Source organism: Drosophila mojavensis, unplaced genomic scaffold (assembly GCF_018153725.1).
Source record: "Drosophila mojavensis isolate 15081-1352.22 unplaced genomic scaffold, ASM1815372v1 contig_36, whole genome shotgun sequence".
Classification (NCBI taxonomy): domain Eukaryota; kingdom Metazoa; phylum Arthropoda; class Insecta; order Diptera; family Drosophilidae; genus Drosophila; species Drosophila mojavensis.
The window spans coordinates 10,063,530-10,081,279 of NW_025318858.1; the positions used below are offsets into that span (position 1 = coordinate 10,063,530).

At 40.1% G+C, this 17,750-nt stretch overlaps 1 protein-coding gene and 1 long non-coding RNA gene across 3 annotated transcripts in view; one reads left to right on the forward strand and one right to left on the reverse strand.

Moving 5' to 3' along the window:
• LOC26528566 overlaps nucleotides 1-9,124 on the reverse strand; it is a 26,395-nt gene extending 17,271 nt beyond the window's left edge. For both annotated transcript variants that reach the window (XR_004363962.2, XR_001449393.3), the window contains exons 1-2: nucleotides 8,608-9,124; nucleotides 6,498-6,532 (exon numbers count right to left, since the gene is read on the reverse strand). This is a non-coding gene — a long non-coding RNA (uncharacterized LOC26528566). The remainder of the gene's footprint in view (nucleotides 1-6,497; nucleotides 6,533-8,607) is intronic.
• The window catches only part of LOC6576445 (serine protease filzig), a 27,228-nt gene extending 11,770 nt beyond the window's left edge, over nucleotides 1-15,458 (forward strand). The window contains exons 2-5 of the mRNA XM_002002399.4: nucleotides 10,098-13,013; nucleotides 13,073-13,210; nucleotides 14,250-14,457; nucleotides 14,519-15,458. Of these exons, the coding sequence (XP_002002435.1) occupies nucleotides 10,098-13,013; nucleotides 13,073-13,210; nucleotides 14,250-14,457; nucleotides 14,519-14,829 (3,573 nt within the window). The 3' untranslated portion in view covers nucleotides 14,830-15,458. The remainder of the gene's footprint in view (nucleotides 1-10,097; nucleotides 13,014-13,072; nucleotides 13,211-14,249; nucleotides 14,458-14,518) is intronic.
• The last annotated feature ends 2,292 nt before the right edge of the window (nucleotides 15,459-17,750 follow it).

Here is a 17,750-nt window from a genome sequence, read left to right on the forward strand (position 1 = left end):
TTGTTTTTTTTTTAGTTGTTGTTTTTGGGCTGTTGACTTGCATATTATATGTTGTTTGTGCTGCTTTGCTGTTGCTGTTGCTGAAATTGAGTTGTTTGCTTGTCAGCTTGATGAAGTGTTAGATCTTTTATGATATTTCAATAACTGCAGCCTCTGCCCACAAAGTGTCGAGTCGAATGTGTTAATAAATAATAATAAATGGGGGAGCAATAGCTTCAAGATATTTTAGCCAGATAATTGTGAGCTTATGCAATCATTTACTTCTTTGTGGTATTTTAAATATTACCCCCATTTTGCACATTCACAGATTTAAACGGAAGCCTTGTAAGAATATTGCTGAGAAACTCGAAAGCTTTCCTCAGCTTCTGTTTCTCTCATATGCCTATGCTTCACTCATAGCATTTTCATTTACTCTGAGCGATCTTTATTTGATCAACATAACTCTGTTTTTATATACATTTTTTGTTATATATCTCTTTAATGTTTAACTCTCTACCTCTCGCTCTATATCTCTTACTAGCTATGGAAATCTATTCACCCCTCATTGATGTACATTTATCTCTTGTCTCTCATCCCAACATTTTCCATTTCACATTAACCAATTCCTAGAATATTTCTTAATCTATTTACATAAACTTTTAACTACAATGTCTTTAGTTCTTTTCGGTTTCGTTAGATCACCTTTCATAACTTTCCAACTTGGTAAACAGCTTTGCTTCCCCTTTTTCTTTCTCTCTCTCTTGCTTTTTATTTCCGCTAATCAAAAACCTCTCGTCTCACTCATGTTTCTCTTCACAGCTTTGTTAATAAGTCTTTCTCCTAGTGAATATCAACTCAAGTCGACTTGAAGTAAACAATTGCAATTAGCCATATGAACATTTAAATTAACTGGCCCATAAACCTCGATTTTCTCAAGCAGAGCCAAAAGCCAAAAACCAAAAAAAGAAAAAAACTGGGTTTATTTAAATTACAATTGCTGAAAAGCTCAAGCGCTCAGACAGATACAAAGTTGACGCTAATGATACCATAAATCTCTCGTGGCTCGTAAAGTGTCGGTGTGTGTGTGTCAAATTGGGCATGCCACACACACGAGGCAGATCTGCAGGTAGCAGCAACAACAGCTGCAGCAGCAGCAACGCGTAGGTGTTGTCAGTCAGGAAACTGCTGGGGCACAGCTCACTCTTGGCCATTGGCATTTTAGCCCAATTCCAGCTAATTTGCATGCCACACATTCAATTAGTCTGCCCCATGCGCAACACACATTTCGCCTACCGTTGCTTGTGGCAAGTGTTAACATTTCTGATTGCGTTAATTGCTAGCTGCAACATGTTGTTGTTGTTGTTATAGTGGCAGCCACAGGCAATACTTATGCAATCTGCTGCCAGTTGCGCCACACCATTCGCATCTTTCAGATGCAAAAGTTGCCATTAACCAACTAACAGCAACAGTTGCTCAAATTGAAGCCAATTTGACAAGCAACCCCAACAGGCGCTGACCCTCCCCCTGCTGCTGCTGGCTGAGCATCCATTTGCCAAAAGCATAACGGAATTTATATGGCAGTGGATTGAGGTTGATGCATCAAGTTTTGCATCAACTCGCCAAGCGGACTTTTTAGGTTTTTATCCATTTTTAAATGTGAGTGTTACAACGAGAGAACCCAAGATTTATTTTTCATTTTTATAAGAGAAAAGTACTAAAATATTTAAAGAATTTTTGAAAAAAAAGGAGCATATTTTGAGCAAATAACAACTTAAAGCATTCAAAGACTTTTCTATGGATAAAGCAGCTGAAAATGCTATACGACCAGAATTACACCTTGGAAGCAGGAGTTATCTTGCATTAATCTTGAAAGTGGAAAACTTCTATGTGCTCTAGCTGAGCACTGCCATTTAAAGACTTTACTTTGATATATTTATTAAAAATAAATTTTTAAGGTCATATTCTTATTGATGACATTAAGAAAAGCATTCAAAATTAATTATTAGATATAAAAAAACAACTAAAAATATATATAAATTTGTCTACTATTTTGTGGTTTATTTTATAAATAAGATTTAAAAAAAATAAATTTTCATACTATATTATTTTAATTCTTAAAAGCAGAAATTCCTAATAAATTTTAAAAGTTATATAAAAAATTTAATATAAAATTATAGTAAATTTTAAAAGTTATATAAAAAATTAAATAAAAAATTATAATAAATTATAAAAGTTATATAAACAAAATAAAAATAAATACATTATACATGTAGAAACACAGACACTTAATACGCTTAAAGAATTGCCCAAGAACTGCATTTGGCACTTATCAAAAATTTATAAAAAAAACTAACTACATTCTTGTTCGGCTCAGCCGCTCAAAATCTCTCTTATAATAAGCTCTCTTAAGTCTAATATATATTTAAAGAAGTCTCATGCTCAGAGCACACTCAAACACATAAGCACACCTAATTTACATTACTCTGCAGTGATCCCTATTTACAACTTATATCATTTGTGTTTGTAAGTGGGCTCCAAAATTGTCTTCAAGTGCTCAGCAGCTTTGTCATCTTTTTGGTGGTAAATTCACTTTTTTCACATTAACAATAATGTAGAACGCCATAAATACAATAATTATCTAATTGAACTAACTAAACAAAAGCCCTTTGATTAGCCTTCATAGATGAACGAAAAATCTCTCCCGTTTTTAACTACATAATTCATTCACATTCTATGACAACTTTGACTTTTTTCATTCACAATGTTAAATATTTGTTTTTCACACTCATTCACAATTTGCTTAACGACATTGTTTAGGCTCATTCCACGCGAATAGCTCAAAACTAAACCCAACTAAAAAATGCTTCTGCTACCTCACTTTTCACTTGTTACTATTCACAATTCACAGCAATAACAACAACAACAACAACAAAAGCAAGAACAAGACAAATTGTGCTAATTTATAAACAGTTTTACGAGCATTTTCCTACTCTAGCATCGCCTCGGATGAACTGCCGGACGGAGTCGGCGAAGAGACGGGGCGGGTTGGGATGGAATGAACGGGATGATAATATCAAGCACAACTTTTGACCAAGTTTCTTTTTCAAAGCGTTTGGTTAAATAACTTTTGTTGTAGCTGTAGTTGTTATTGTTATTGTTATTGTGGTACTTTCAATTGTTTCTGTGGCTAGCGGCTAAAATCGCTGTTGTTGTTGTTGCTGTTGTTTTTGGGGTGGCTTTCATGTGACCGACTGGCGTTGCGCCTCTCGCCTTAACTGGACGCAATTGTAGGTGTTGCTGAAAGGCAACTGCTGCTTCTTCCACCTTCTTTTTTTTTTAGCCAGAAATATTTCAGTCAATTACACAATTTTATGTAAATTTCTCTTTTAGTTGCTGCCGCTATTGTTGTTGTTGTTGTTGTTGTTACTGTTGCTGTTATTGTGCATTCTTTTTGTTCGGCCACGAATTAATTACTTATTTGCGTAGAGCGCAAACCATTTTGTAGGCAATTAAAATGCCTTTAGCTTCGCACAGGGTTTGGGGTTTGCTTTGCTTTGCTTTGGTTTGCTAACTGCAGCCATTTGTCGATACAAAAGTGAAAGGCCAATTGCCAAATCTTCAAGATTGGTCAACAGCCAACACCAAACATCAAATGCTTATTATGCACATTTTTGATGCCATGTGGCAATGGCCAAAGAGGCGTCCGACCAGTTCGCTTTGCCAATTGACTAAAGATCTCCTCTCCGACTGCCGACTGCCGTCTGCCGTCGCCTGTCTTCTGTCTTCTGTCGGCTGTCTGCTGTCGTTGTTCTTTGTCGATCTCCATTTAAATGCATATTCATTGCAGATTCAATCAAAATGATGTGTGCACGATCTCTCAGTTAAGTCTGCGCTTTACGATCTGCGATAAGCCATCGACTTACCAGTTGAGTCACTGTAATTTAGATTTAGAGCTATTGCACAATCTATCGAACATGAAGTGGACTGAGAAAATGATTTTTCAGCACAGATTACAGCTGCGAATGCGAATATGACTGCAGAGACTGAAGAGCTTTAGTGGAATCATTTGAAATGGAAACTCAATAAATTGGCACAGCCAATAGAATGTATTAGGAATGAAGCTAAACTGCATAGAAATATTATAGTATATTAAATATTATAGTAGAATATATAGAGTATATAACATTTGGTAGTATATATTTCATACTCCAAGTCTCTAGAAATAAGTAAAGTTCATATAGATAGACAAATGTGCAGCAAGACGAACGCTAAAAAAACTAATATACTCTTTTAGCTTTTAGAAGGTGTATAAGACAGTATTTAAATCAATCCAATGAAGCTCTTTTGCTAGAATGTGCAAGCGTGAGAATAATGTATTAAGAAAAGATTCACAAGTGAAGCACAACAAGAATGTCATAATCGAATATGCTAAGCAATGAAGAGGCGTATGAAATATGTAATCAGAATCACATTAACCCTAAAATTAATAATTAATATGCGTGGGAATAAAATGTAAACAAGAACAATGCTTTATATATGCTATATGTGTTGTATATACAAAGAGAATGAGCCAGGGAAATACATAGCATAACTGGACTACCTCATGTATTGCTCCAGCTGCTAAACGTGATTGAGTTTAAGCAGTTCCCCATTGACAGCAGCAATAAATCAGTTACCTTCAATTATTATTATGAAGCGGATTCTAATCTGCGCTGACGTTTATTCCCGCCGTTAACAAGCTTTATTCAGAGCAGCCAATTAGCAGGCCAAATAAACAAACAAACAAGAAAAAGGTCTTAGCCTAGCTCATTTATTATGACCAAAATAAGAAATCTGTTCTAGCACTGACGTGTGCATCTGCAGATCACAAAACACGTCTAGAAGGCAGCATCGCAGCTAACTGAGCAGAAAGAACCTTGAAAACTCGACGAGTGACCAAAAATGCAAGCGTCCTAGAAAAGAGACCCAAAAAATACAGAAAAAAGAAGAAAAATAAGAGAAGAAATATAAAAACCACTTGAGACGAGTCAAGCGCCAAAGAAATAAACAAAAATCAAATACAGCACAGTGCAGTGCATTGCTAGGAGCGGGGCCTGTACAGGAAACACGAAAGGCAGCCGCAACAGCAACTAACGAGGCCAACTTTGGCCAGTCGCACAGTTTTTGGATGCCATTGGCCGACGGACGGAGTTGACGACTCTTTGGCCTGTAACCGAAATTGAAATTGAAATTGAAATTGGCGTACCTGAAGTTTTTGTGGCTTGAAGCCAAAGCGTCTACTCATGGCCCATTGCGCAACGGCGCAGCGTTAAATGATTACTTTGAAGAATTTATGGCCACGAGGCAATTAATTAAATGAGACAACGCTCAGTGTTGGACTTCTGCAACTCCAGCTGAGAGCTGAGAGCTTCAAGAGTTAAAAGATCTTAGAGTTAAAAGATTTCTGGGAGCGCATTACGATTCTGACATGAACATGGAGCGTCTTATGGCTCAGCAAGTGTACGCAAATCACTTTCACTCAAAAGCCACAAAAGCGAAACAGAAACCAAAACCGAATCCGAAAAGAAATTTCGATTTTGAGATTTCGCTTTCGTTTGACCGACTTAAGATTTCAGACTGCGAGGCTCATCTAGCTCGGCTCTAACTAAATAATTTTGATGCTGTTGTTGTTGGTTTTATTGTTTTTTATTGCCGACGTGTGATGTGAAATCAATTATGACTTATTAACAAATTAGTCGAAGCTAAAGAGTCGTGTAACTGACAGTTATAACATTATGCCTCCACGCCCCAAATATGAGCTGAGAAAAACTGTTTCTCTCAAACTCGTTTTCACTTCTTCTCCTGCCTCGGTTTCTTCTACATGTATGTGCACGTTCCAATCTAAATAGCCGATCTTCATTCATTAGCATAATGCTCATTTGATATGACAGCTCTAATATGCAACGCTTTCGTAATAAACAAGAAATAGAAAGAAAGAAAAAAACACCTCTTTGGGCTGGGCATTACTTTCTTTGTTGTCCAAATAGATATTATGTTATTTATCGACTTTAGTTATTAGGTAAATGTTATAGACTCACACACACACACACACACACAGTCTTCACACATTAGCAAAAGAAAAGTGAGGTTAGGAAAGTTGTGTGTTTTCATTGCGGCACTTTGCGACCTAACCTAACTTTATTTGTTGACCTTCGTGACGATTTGAAAATCGAAATCGATTGAACAGACTTTGAAAGATTTTACAATAAACTAGATACATATTGGATGCCTTTCTAACTACATAGAGTAAGAGTATATAATCAAACCTATCCATCGTATAGCCATTAAGGCGTAAAACAAAAATAAAGAGATTTGATTCAATAAAATAATTTAATTCACTCCTGACATACCCTTAATAACCCCGCAGCATTTAGCTATCTTCCAGGGGTCATTATATACATTAATTAAGCGCTTTGTTAACAATTGGAAAATATTAACAAACGAAATTAAAAAGTAATCAAAAGTAAACAAAAACTTACTTTTACTCACGAAGATCCATCAACATTCCAGCACACTGCAAATGAACAATAAATAATACGAGTTAGAAATTAAATAAAAAATATATAGAAGCAGATACTTAAGATTAAAAAGCCTTTATACGCAGCCAAGCAAATGTCTAAATCATTCGACCTCATGAAAATCCCAGCTGCCAATCATTAAAACCAATTTCACTCGAATAGACAGTAAAAAAAAAAAAATTATGAAGATTAATTGTCTTATGGCTGTTGGAACATGGCCACTGGCTTGATTGATGCTTCGATCAATCGCTTCATTTCAAGAGACACCAACACTTCTCCGATTGTCGCACAATTGACACCTTCGGCCAGTAGCAACAGCCGCACCACTACAAACCACATTGCAGCGCTAATGTGGGTCTCGTGTTGGCATGTGACAAGCACCGCAACTGACAGCACGGTTACACCTGTTCGGCCCAGGTATAAAGTGCTAGGCGCATGCGTAGCGCCCATTCATGAGACTCGGCTGGGCGGGGCAGTCGGAGTGGAGAAACGAAAGCCGCTTTGCATGTGTGAGCCGTGAAATTAACATGTTTGTAACGTGCCCCATGCCCCATGAAATATGACGCCAAATTATTATGGAGCCCTTTGCGGTTAAGAGAGCTCATTGAGTCTGGGAGCTCAGGCAGAGTCCGAGATGTTTGTCTGGCTGATTACAGTGCCAATGCTTATGGGTACTTGATTGATGACTGATTGATTGATGTTTTCACCAGCTGCGCAATTTGTCAAAAAACAAGTGAGGGAAACTTTTATGTCGAAAGCCAAAGAAAATCGTCAAAAAGATATGGTTTGTGTGAAAAAAGTATATATTTCTCTTTAGCAGAAACGGATGCTACGCAAGTCATTGAACGCCAAGCCACAAGGTCCTGAACCCTGTATAAATGTATTAGCTGTCTGGTTAGCAATATGCCATAATATGGAATGTAATTGTAGTATATGTGACTTGCGTCAATATTAAATAAGAGCTGCCCGCCACAATAGGAGAAAAACTAAATCCAGCTACGGATTTAATATACTGCTTTGCCCATAAAAATCTGCGACTGTACACCAAATGTTGAATAATAAAATTAATATTTTGTAAACAACTTTAAATGAATTTAGGGATGAACATATATTGTTACTCATTTCAATGTCATTTTTTTTTTTTTTTTTTTTTTTTTTTTTAACTGTCTGTCCTCTATCTCATTTTTAAGAATCCTTAATATAATTTTAAATTCCTATGAAATTATAATTCCTTGCATATTTTTAAGGAAAATATAAGCATAAAATTCTTCATAATTTCATATTTCAGAAGTTTTAACTTATAGTAAAAATTAAAAAAATGCAGTTTAGTTCCTCGAAATACTTAGGACGGCCCCCATAATAATAACAATACGCTTTTCAAGACTGTTCTCAGTTCAGGAGAAAAATTACAGAGCGCCAATCCGTAAAGCCCTTTGGAAATCCGACTCACTCAACAATTTTGTTCGGCTTTGCAGCCATATAAAAGAAAAGTGGAAAAGTGGAAGAAGCTGCAGCAGTAGCTGCTGCTGCTGTTTCTGTTGCTGCTGTTGTTGTTGCTGCTTTGTGTGAGGCTGTTGCATAATCAGCTAACGCGAATGGCAGCTTCGACGGCTGCGCCGATGATGAGCTGCATCATTAGCGTCAACAACATAATTACGAGTACTATGCGAAAAAAGAAAAAGCCACTGGGGGTACAGCAGCAGGGTGGGGGGAACGGCTGGTGTGGCATAAATGAAACTAAAAATCTTGCAGACGCATCCCAAATGTCGCAAGATAATGCAAAAGCCATAAGATTTATGGGCTCTGAGCGATAAAAATTATGCATGCTGCTAAGCATTTTATAAGTCTTTGTGCCAGCCACTCTTTATCCGTTAACTAAACACAAACACCTGCACACGCCGCTCATCTTCCTCTCGTTGAATAACTGTTTGTCTGCGTTGTGTTTTTGCTGCGTTTCTCTCTCTCTCTCTCTCTCTCTCTCTCTCTCTCTCATTGTGTCGCATCATTCCAGTTTATTCCAATCCGACTGGAATGCGTGTGCGTTGCGTATGACAAGCATTTTAAGCCTTACCTGCGTAAGTTTTGTGAAAGATCCCAGGCGGCGGCTGTACAATTGCAACAATTGAAAACAAAAGAAATTGTTGGCTATTGCAGCACAGTGTTTTTCTTCTTCTTTCTTTTCAGCAACAGCTCATCAATTGTGCGGAAGCAAATGGCGCCAATCAAATGTCTCACTTTGTAAACGGCGACGCAATTTGATGGCTTCATCAAGATCTCTTTTGAATTTATCTCTAATCATCATTCCAACACGCCATGTAACATTATACACTTTCAGCTGATTATAATATTTTTATGCTATTACAATTATTTCGAAATCACGTCTTTTACGTTTTGCTTTTAAAAACAGGAAGTATTCTTTTCGATTCTGCAATAGTTGACAATTTGTATTCAATGCAATTTATATAAAAATGGCAATCACGCAGGTTTTAATAATACAAGCTTAGTTATTTCATGCTCAATAGACATACAAAAGTATTTAATTGAAACACATAATAGAAATATGATCAGCCTACGCAGCCGCAACGAAAACCACCGAACGACTAATGAGCGCAACCCAAATTGAGTTAGTCTAAATGTGCATTCGATTTCGAAAATAGTTGACACTCACAATGCATAGAAAAGTAGTTAAAAAGGAAGACATGAAGAATGTTCTGCATACGCAGGCGCAGCGAAGAGCGTAGAGCAACTCAAATAATGAGCACAACTCAAATTGAGCGCGTCTCTTCCTTGTGTTGCTCTTCTTACGATTTCGAAATTCGTAGCTCACAACATTAATTGTTCTGCATACGCATAGAAAAGCTCAATTGAGTGTGTCTTGTTGCTATTTCGATTTCGAAATTCGTCACTTTACTTGTTCTGCCTTTCGCTTGCTCTCTTGCTGCTAACATTGGAATGCGAAAGAGTAAAAGCAATGAATTTGCTCGCTGTGACGTCACTGCCATACTTTCGCTTCGCTTTTGCTGTAATCCGGTTTAACATCACATTCATAATGCGAGCAAGTTCATGACTTTGACTAGTTTTTTCTCTTCACTCACTTTTGCTCGACTTTTGTAAGGACCCACAGTAGACGCACTAGTGTTGTTGTAGCTATCAAATATGGAGCAGGCATTGGCCAACAAACAACAAAACTGGTTCATATGAGCGATGTGGCGGCCGTTCGAAAAGGGGAACCAGCCCACTTTTGATCAGTTAATGAATAATTTTCTGCTACCAGTTTTCAATTTCGCTGGCATTAAATCTGGTTTTTGTTTTGTGAATTAGTGTCAATAGCAAATTATGTAACGATCCACAATATAATCCAGCTGCTGCAGATATGGTCATTCCCCTATTAAGTCATGTGAAGAGTTGTCAATGTCTGCTGTTGCAGTTCATTTGATGTAAATTAAATTTCATCAGCTACTCCTATGGAAAATATGTGACGCATACATGGTTAAGCTCTCTATATTGTTAAGCTCCTATTTCTGATTACTTGGCTAATGGAATCATTGTCTTTTCTTGTAGCCGCCACATCTGCATCCGCATCCCTTTCACAATGGCAATCGCCGTCAGCTGAATCTGCCGCAATTTAATCAACAGAACTTTTTGCAAGCTGGCGTGGAGCTGCCCATACCGCCGCAGCATCAGCACCGCCAGCAACATCAGCACCACCATCATCACCACCAGCAGCAGCCGCAGCACCACCAACAGCAGCATCGCTTCTCGCAGCAATACCCGCAACAGCAGCAGCCGCAGCAACAAGTGCCACACCAACATCAGCAGCAGCAGCAGCAGCAGCAGCAAAGTCCTCCCATTAATCAGCAGTTCCAGCGCTCCACACAAAATCAACTGCAAACAGCCCCACAATATCCACAAGCACCACAGCAGCAACAGTTGCCCTCAACTGCCAGCAATCTTGACCTGCACCATCAGAACTTTTTGGATTTACGCAACTATGCTAGCTCGCAGCAGCAGCAGCAACAACAGCAGCAGCAGCAGCCCCAGCGCCACAAGCAATTCCCCGATGCACGACTCCAATCGACAGCGTTTCCAGCGCAGGCTTATCAGCAGCAGCAGCAGCAGCAGCAGCAGCAGCAGCAGGCATTGGCACAGCAGCAATTCGCTTACCAGCAACCCCAACAACTTGGCCAACAGACCACACAGAAGCTGCCCAGTCAGGCGCCCGTGCCCACCTTCCAGACACTGCAGCAATCGCCACTGAACTATCAGCAACAGCAACAGCCACAGCAGCAATTGCTGCAGCAACCACAGCAACAGCAGCAGCAGCAGCAATATCCATTGACACCACAGCTGGGATTACCCCTGCCGCAAATCTTTAACAATCTGCCTTCGACAGCTTTTCCCGCTCAGCCCTCGCGAGAGACTTATCTGCAACAACAACAACAACAACAACAGCAGCAGCAGCAGCAGCTATTCCCCCCGCAACAACATCAGTTCATCAGCAACGGACCGCAGGCCCAGCCCGCCGATCTGGAATACAAGCAGAAGCTGATACAGAAGCACGAGCAATTCGTGGCCAAGCAGTACGAGAAGTCGCAGCACAAGGTGCGCCAGCAGCACGAGGAGTTCCTTGCGAAGCAGCACGCCATCAAGCAGCATGTGCTGCCCACCATCATCAGCCAGCACAACAACTATCCGCCGCAGCCGCAGTACGTACAGCCGCCGCGTGGCCGACCCGTTGCCCATCCCACGGAGTACAGCCAGTTCAACAGCGCTCTGCAGCAGTACTACAAGGAGCATCCGACGACCACCACCACAACCACGACGACCACCACCACCACAGAGGCTAGCACCACGCCCAAGAAGAACATCTACTCCCAGGTGAAGGCGGAGCTGGGCAAATACGGCACCACGAAGCTGGGCAGCAAGAAGCCCGTGAAGACGATTGCCCGGGAGGATCTGCTGAAGCAGCTGAAGGCTGCCTTGTCGGAGGCGCCACAGCAGCCGCTGACCGGCAACAAGACCTACGATGAGATGGACCTGGTGCTGCCCAATGGACAGCGTGTGCAGGTCATCCGCACCACAGACCCGAATCTTGTGCAGGGACAACAGGCCTATTCGCAGGACCAGCTGCAGGCGCTGCTGGCCCAGCAGGCGCTCGGCTCGGAGGCGAAGCTCAGCCTGAGCGATGTGGCGCCTAGCAAGAGCAAGGATCTGGTGCTGCCCGGCGGTGGCAAGGTGCAAATACTACGCTCACCCGATCCGCAGGAGTCGGACACGCTGCCCGCCCAGGCACTGCCCGGCGGCGTCGACCTGTCCAGCCTGGCTGCCTTGTACGGCGGCGGAGCGGGCGATATCCAGGGCGTGACGAATGGCGCCAACAGCATTGCCAGCTCGGCGGTCATTACCTCCGACTCGGACAGCCCGCCCACCCTGGAGGAGCTGGCGAAGCGTGGTCTCATACCCGATGGCTACGAGATCGAGGGCTTGAGCTCGGACTCCGCCAAGGCCACGCCAGCACCGCCCACCGCACCGCCCAAGAAGAAGGCGACATACGTGTACCTGGAGGAGCAGGCCGACGGCAGCTTCAAGATCCAGGGCGTCAAGGCCAACGGCGAGAAGGAGACGAAGCAAACGGGCGCCGAGGTCGAGAGCATTCTGGAGCGCATCCGCAGCGGAGAGATCAAGCTGCCTCCGTCCGTCTATCGCTTGACACTGCCCAACGATGAGGTTGTGGAGATCAAGAGCGGCAAGATAATACAGACGACCACCACGACAACCACTCGCCCACCACCGACCACAACCACTGCCAGAATATATACGACGACCTCCACTACGCCAGCGCCGTTCGTCTCGAGGAACGCGCCCAGCAACCACCGCCAGTATCACCCATCGCGCACATCCACCACCAGCACCAGCACCACCACCAGCAGCCCGCCCATCAGCACCACTAGCACCACCAGCACGCCCTATACGCCCCGCTACACGGGCGTCTACGAGAGCAGCAGCACAGCCAGCGCTGCTGCCGCCGCCGCCAGCTTGATCCGCACCACACCCGGACCCATTTATCACTCTTCACCTGTCACGCAGTCGCCCTACCCGGGCGGCGCCTCCACTCATCTGCCAGTGGTAACTGAGCGTCTGTCGGACATCGCGCAGACGCCGGAGCAACAGACGCCGGCACAATACGCCGATGCCCTGGTGCAGGAGACGGAGAACACAGAGAAGGCGGCCTCCACGGGCGGTGCATCGGTGCTCTCGAATCCCAGTGAGGATCTGCTTCAGATACTCAAGAGCAATGGACTCTTCGCCATGGCCAAGTATCTGCGTCAGAGTGGCCTGGACAGCATACTCAACGAAACGGGTCCCTACACGATCTTCGTGCCCACCGACAAGGCCTTCAAGAACCTGCTTGTCCAGCTCGGTGGACCCGAGCGCGCCGAGGAGAAGTTCCAATCGAATCCTCGACTGTTGAGTGGTGTAAGTGGCGCCTCATAGTGTTGACTCTCTGTGTACTCACATGGATTTCTATTTTCCAGCTGCTGTTGCATCATGTCATTCCTGGCGCCTTTGAGATTGCCACGTTGCAGGACGAGATGACCGGCGTGTCCTTGGCGGGCACACAGCTGCGCGTCAATCAGTATAACATGCACGATCAGGAGTGGAACGATGTCACTGTAAGCCCAAATTTGGATACTGAATTTGTGAATGAATGCACCGAGTGGAACTGACAAACATCGAAAATAGACAATCATTGGGACTAAAGGATTGAGAGAACGGCAGACTGGGGCATTGAGTGGGAAGAGCACACAGTTGGGCTTGTCTGATTGAGTCGATTGAATCGGCCATCACTGGGATTGAGAGCACGTCTCAGTGGGAGAGAAAGAGTTGCAAGAGTCAGTCAGTGCAGCAGACGAACTTATTGACTGACTGTAGGATTGACGGTCAGATTGACTGATGGTTAATTACTAGATAAAGCTGTAAGAGCTAGGCGATTCTATTACAATAGCTGTGCAAAATGATTGACTGACTGGGCAGCTAGGCAGACGTGCTAACTGATTGATGGACTAACTAAATAATTCACTGACTGACTGACTGACTGATGTATAAAGGGAGAGGCAGACTAGCAAAGTAATAGAGACAATGGCAACTTGACTAACAGACTTACTATATGACTGATTGATTGATCATATTGAGACAGCCAGACGTCTCTTTCCATGTCAGTCAGTCAATATAATCATATAGTAAATCTGTCAGACAAGCTAATTGATAATCTTACGGAGTGATTGACTAACTGATTGACGACTAGTATATAAAGGTACAGATAGCTTAGCTAACTGATTGACATATATCAAGACAAGCGGACTAGAAGAGTAATAGACATTGAAATTTGACTAATTGTCTACTGAATGATTGAGTAACTGTCTGACTGACTGACTGACCGATATGTAAAGAGACAGCCTCCCAGCTAGCTGTCGATAAAAGCTGAATGATTGATTGACTGCCTAGTTGTCTGATTGATGTTATATCTGCAGCTCCGAGAGCTTTACTGGGACAGTCGATATTGTTTATAGTAAGACAACCGACTTCGCTTTACAATTCCCTTAGCCAAATGGCTATACCTAGCATAAACTTCAATGTAATACGAATTTTTCACTCACTATCAATCTACTTCAATCAAACTGAACTCACATACATCTCCACACGCAATTACAGCTCACCACCATTAATGGAGCAATGGTTGTGCTGAACAAGAAGGACATTAAGATACCGCAGGGCGTGGCGCATGCGGTGGATCGTGTTATGTTCCCGCTGCCAGTGGGCGATTTGCTGCAGACCCTACAATCAGATCGCGAGGGTCGCTTCTCCAACTTCCTAAAGATACTGTACACCTCGGGCATGTCCGAGAAGTTGCAAGGCAAGGGTAAGCAATGTTGTTGATGATATGTTGAGCGTAATGAAAACTAAACCAACTTTCATTTCAGGTGTCAAGACGTACACAGTCTTCGCACCGGTGGACAAGAGCTTTAACGATCTGGACTCGGATACGCTGGAGAAGCTCTTCACCGACAAGGAGGCAGCCGAACAGTTCGCCATGAAGCACATTGTGCCCGGGGCACTGTACTCGGCCGGCATGCGGTTCTATCAGGTGAAGGACTCGCTGTACACGGGCAAGACGGTCGTGCTGCAGAAGACCTCGGCTGGCAAGATCAAGGTGAACGATGCCCAGATGGTCACCTCCAACATTCCCGCCACAAACGGTGTCATTCACGCACTGGACGGTGTGCTGGCGTAGAGCAGCCCGGACCTGCGACTACGGCCGCGCTTTGACAGCGGGCATTGGTTAAACTGTTGCAGCTCTTAGTCGATTAAGTTTTATTTGGCGTATTTTTTTGCTTCTTTGGTTGCGTCGACCAAACTTTTCGGGGGGTAAATTTCTTTATAGTTGAAATACGTATCAGCAGCAAATTGTTAGTGAAATCTTGCCACAAATATCGCGTTCTTCTACAGAATTGGTGCAACAACAACAACAACAAAAACAACGAAATATTAAGCAGAGAACAAAAAGTTTCGGTGCTTCCATTAATGTATTTTCTGTAATGTTTTTTCTTTCGCTTTCGTAAACAGTCATTAAAAATAGAAATAGTTTAATCTAAGTGAAAGAGAAAACCCGAACAGATTTTCGAAAGATGAGTGTACAAAAGATATTGTTTTGTTAGAAAATGCGACAAGAAAAAAAAAAAAGGACAGCAAATGGGTTAAATTTAAGGCAGTTTTTATATACATATCTAATTTATTGTTTGGTCGTGAAATCCAAGCTAAAATTATTTACAATTAAGAAATCTAATTAAGACGATGCAAAGCGTTATATGTTTTAAATGATAATAAATAAAAATAAATATAAAATATATATATATATATATATATATATAGATGTTTGAATGATTGCAATGAAAGCAATTATGCAGTTGTGGTGTCACTGCATGCTGAGTATGTGCATACGAAATACATATTGAGTAGGTTTGGGTCAGACGCATTTATACAGTTTTGTTCTAACTGAACAAAGTTACAGTCAAAGAGCTACTGAAGGGGTTTCTCGTTGGTTGAGAGCAATTGTAACATGCTAAATGCAGTTATAGAGCGACTGCTTAAAGTTTAGCTACAACTAATGTCTGGTAAAGTTTAAGAGCAACTGAAACATGTTCAGCGTAGTTAGAGAGCGACTGTTGAAAGGTAAGCAAAGTAGAACACATGTCGAGCAACTGAAGTAAGCTAAAAACACAGTTTGAGAGCCACTGCGCAAAGTGTAGCTACAAATAGTTTGAGGAAAATTGTACTAAAGGTAAGCGTCACTGCTAAGTTGCACAGTTTGATGGTTACTGAAACTGTCTACAGAAATATTAAATAAATATCAACAAGTGTTTTTTGTTTTTTTTAATATACATATAATTCTCATAAATTCTTTATTAAGTCGACTTTTAAAATGGTTTGGTTTTTGTTTTTCTTTCGGACTTTTTTTAATTAGTTTAGTTTACTTGACTATGCAAATACCAATCCATTATTATTATAATTATTATAATTAATAAATTTTCGTTATTCTTTCATTATAATTATCGTTCATATTCTTTTTTTCTGAACTGAATTCCCTTCGTTTCACATAATTAATATTAATTTATTTGCTGATTAAATACCTTTTCTTTGCTTTTCCCTTCTTTTTGTTTGTATTTGATTTATATTATTAAATTCTATAATTTGCTTTGCATCTGGATCTTAATTTTTCCGGATTCTTTTCTTTTTATTTAATTTTGAGTTGATTTTTGTGTTGTTGTTTATTTATATTGTGATTTTTACATGCACATTTATAGTTGCAAAAAACATTAATGGCTATTTTGTATTTAAATATTTTATTCTCGTATTTCATATGCATATTAAAAAATAAATTAATTCTTTTATCAATTAATGAATTAAGTATAAAAGTAATCAAGAAGTCAACAGCAATGTAAAATTAGAGTTTTCATTCAAGAACTAAAATTCAAAACATAAAAAACTAAATGCTAAAAATTAATTTTATATATAAATATGTTTTTTTTTTTTTAATTTTTTATCTTAGTTTTTTTTTTTAAATACACATATACCAACGTCTACGCCATGCCGCTTGCCTTATATTTTTACACATTTTAATTTTTAGCTTAGTGTTTATCTTGTTTTGTTTTTTGTTTTCTTTTGTTTTTGTATTAATTTCTGAAAGTATCACCCTGTGTTTTCTCATAGTTTTCATATATTTTAAATAATCATATTTTTCGTGGTTTGTTGCCTTAAAACGTGTTTTTTTTTACTCTCTCCTTCTTTGCTGATACGCCTTAAAATTTACAACAATTCTTCAACTTAATTACATACAATAAAATATTTTATTTATTTATTTAATTTTTTTTTTTTTTTTTTTTTGTATTTTTATATTTATTTTTTAACAAATCGCGCACATTAAACTGGGCCGGAAATTTTCGCTCTAGGTAGAGCATCAAAAATGGTTTTTATTTTATTTTTTTCATAATTTTTAATTTTCTAAAATCTCAACAAAAACTTTGTGTGTGTGGGTGTGAGTTTGCTTTGGGCGTGGCTATTGTAGTTTTACTTTTAGTAGACACTGTAGTTAGTTAATCTGTTGCTGATTTCTTAATTATTTTTATTTCTTTTGTGTTTTAAGAGCTTGAATTCTTTTCTAGTTCAAGCACTCGTAAATCTTGAAAAACAAATATTTTCCATTTGTTCAAAATGTTAAAATATATTTAAAAATGTATATATATTTTTAAAATTTACTTCTAAGCTAAAAGTTTGTGGAAATTATTTAGTATTATCTACGAGCTTTTGAACTAGAAAACAATTAAACAATTAAATTTGCTGATTTGATAAATTGCAATATATACTGATTCGTAATTATTGTTTATTTTTTCGGTATTTGCTGTTGGATATTTTTGTTTTGTTTACCGTTAATTCTATTTTGTAATATGCTGTACGTAGTTTGGAGGAAAAAACACTTAAAATTTTGGTTAAAAACGAACTTTTTGACTATTTTCTGTTTCTTTTTTTATGGTTTTTCTTTTGGTTTTATTTTTGTTTTGTTTCGTTATATGTTTTTTGCATCTATGCTTTGACTATTTGTTTTTGTTTTTGCTTGCTAGTTTGCTTAGTTGCTGTGTGTTGTTGTTGTTGCTTTTG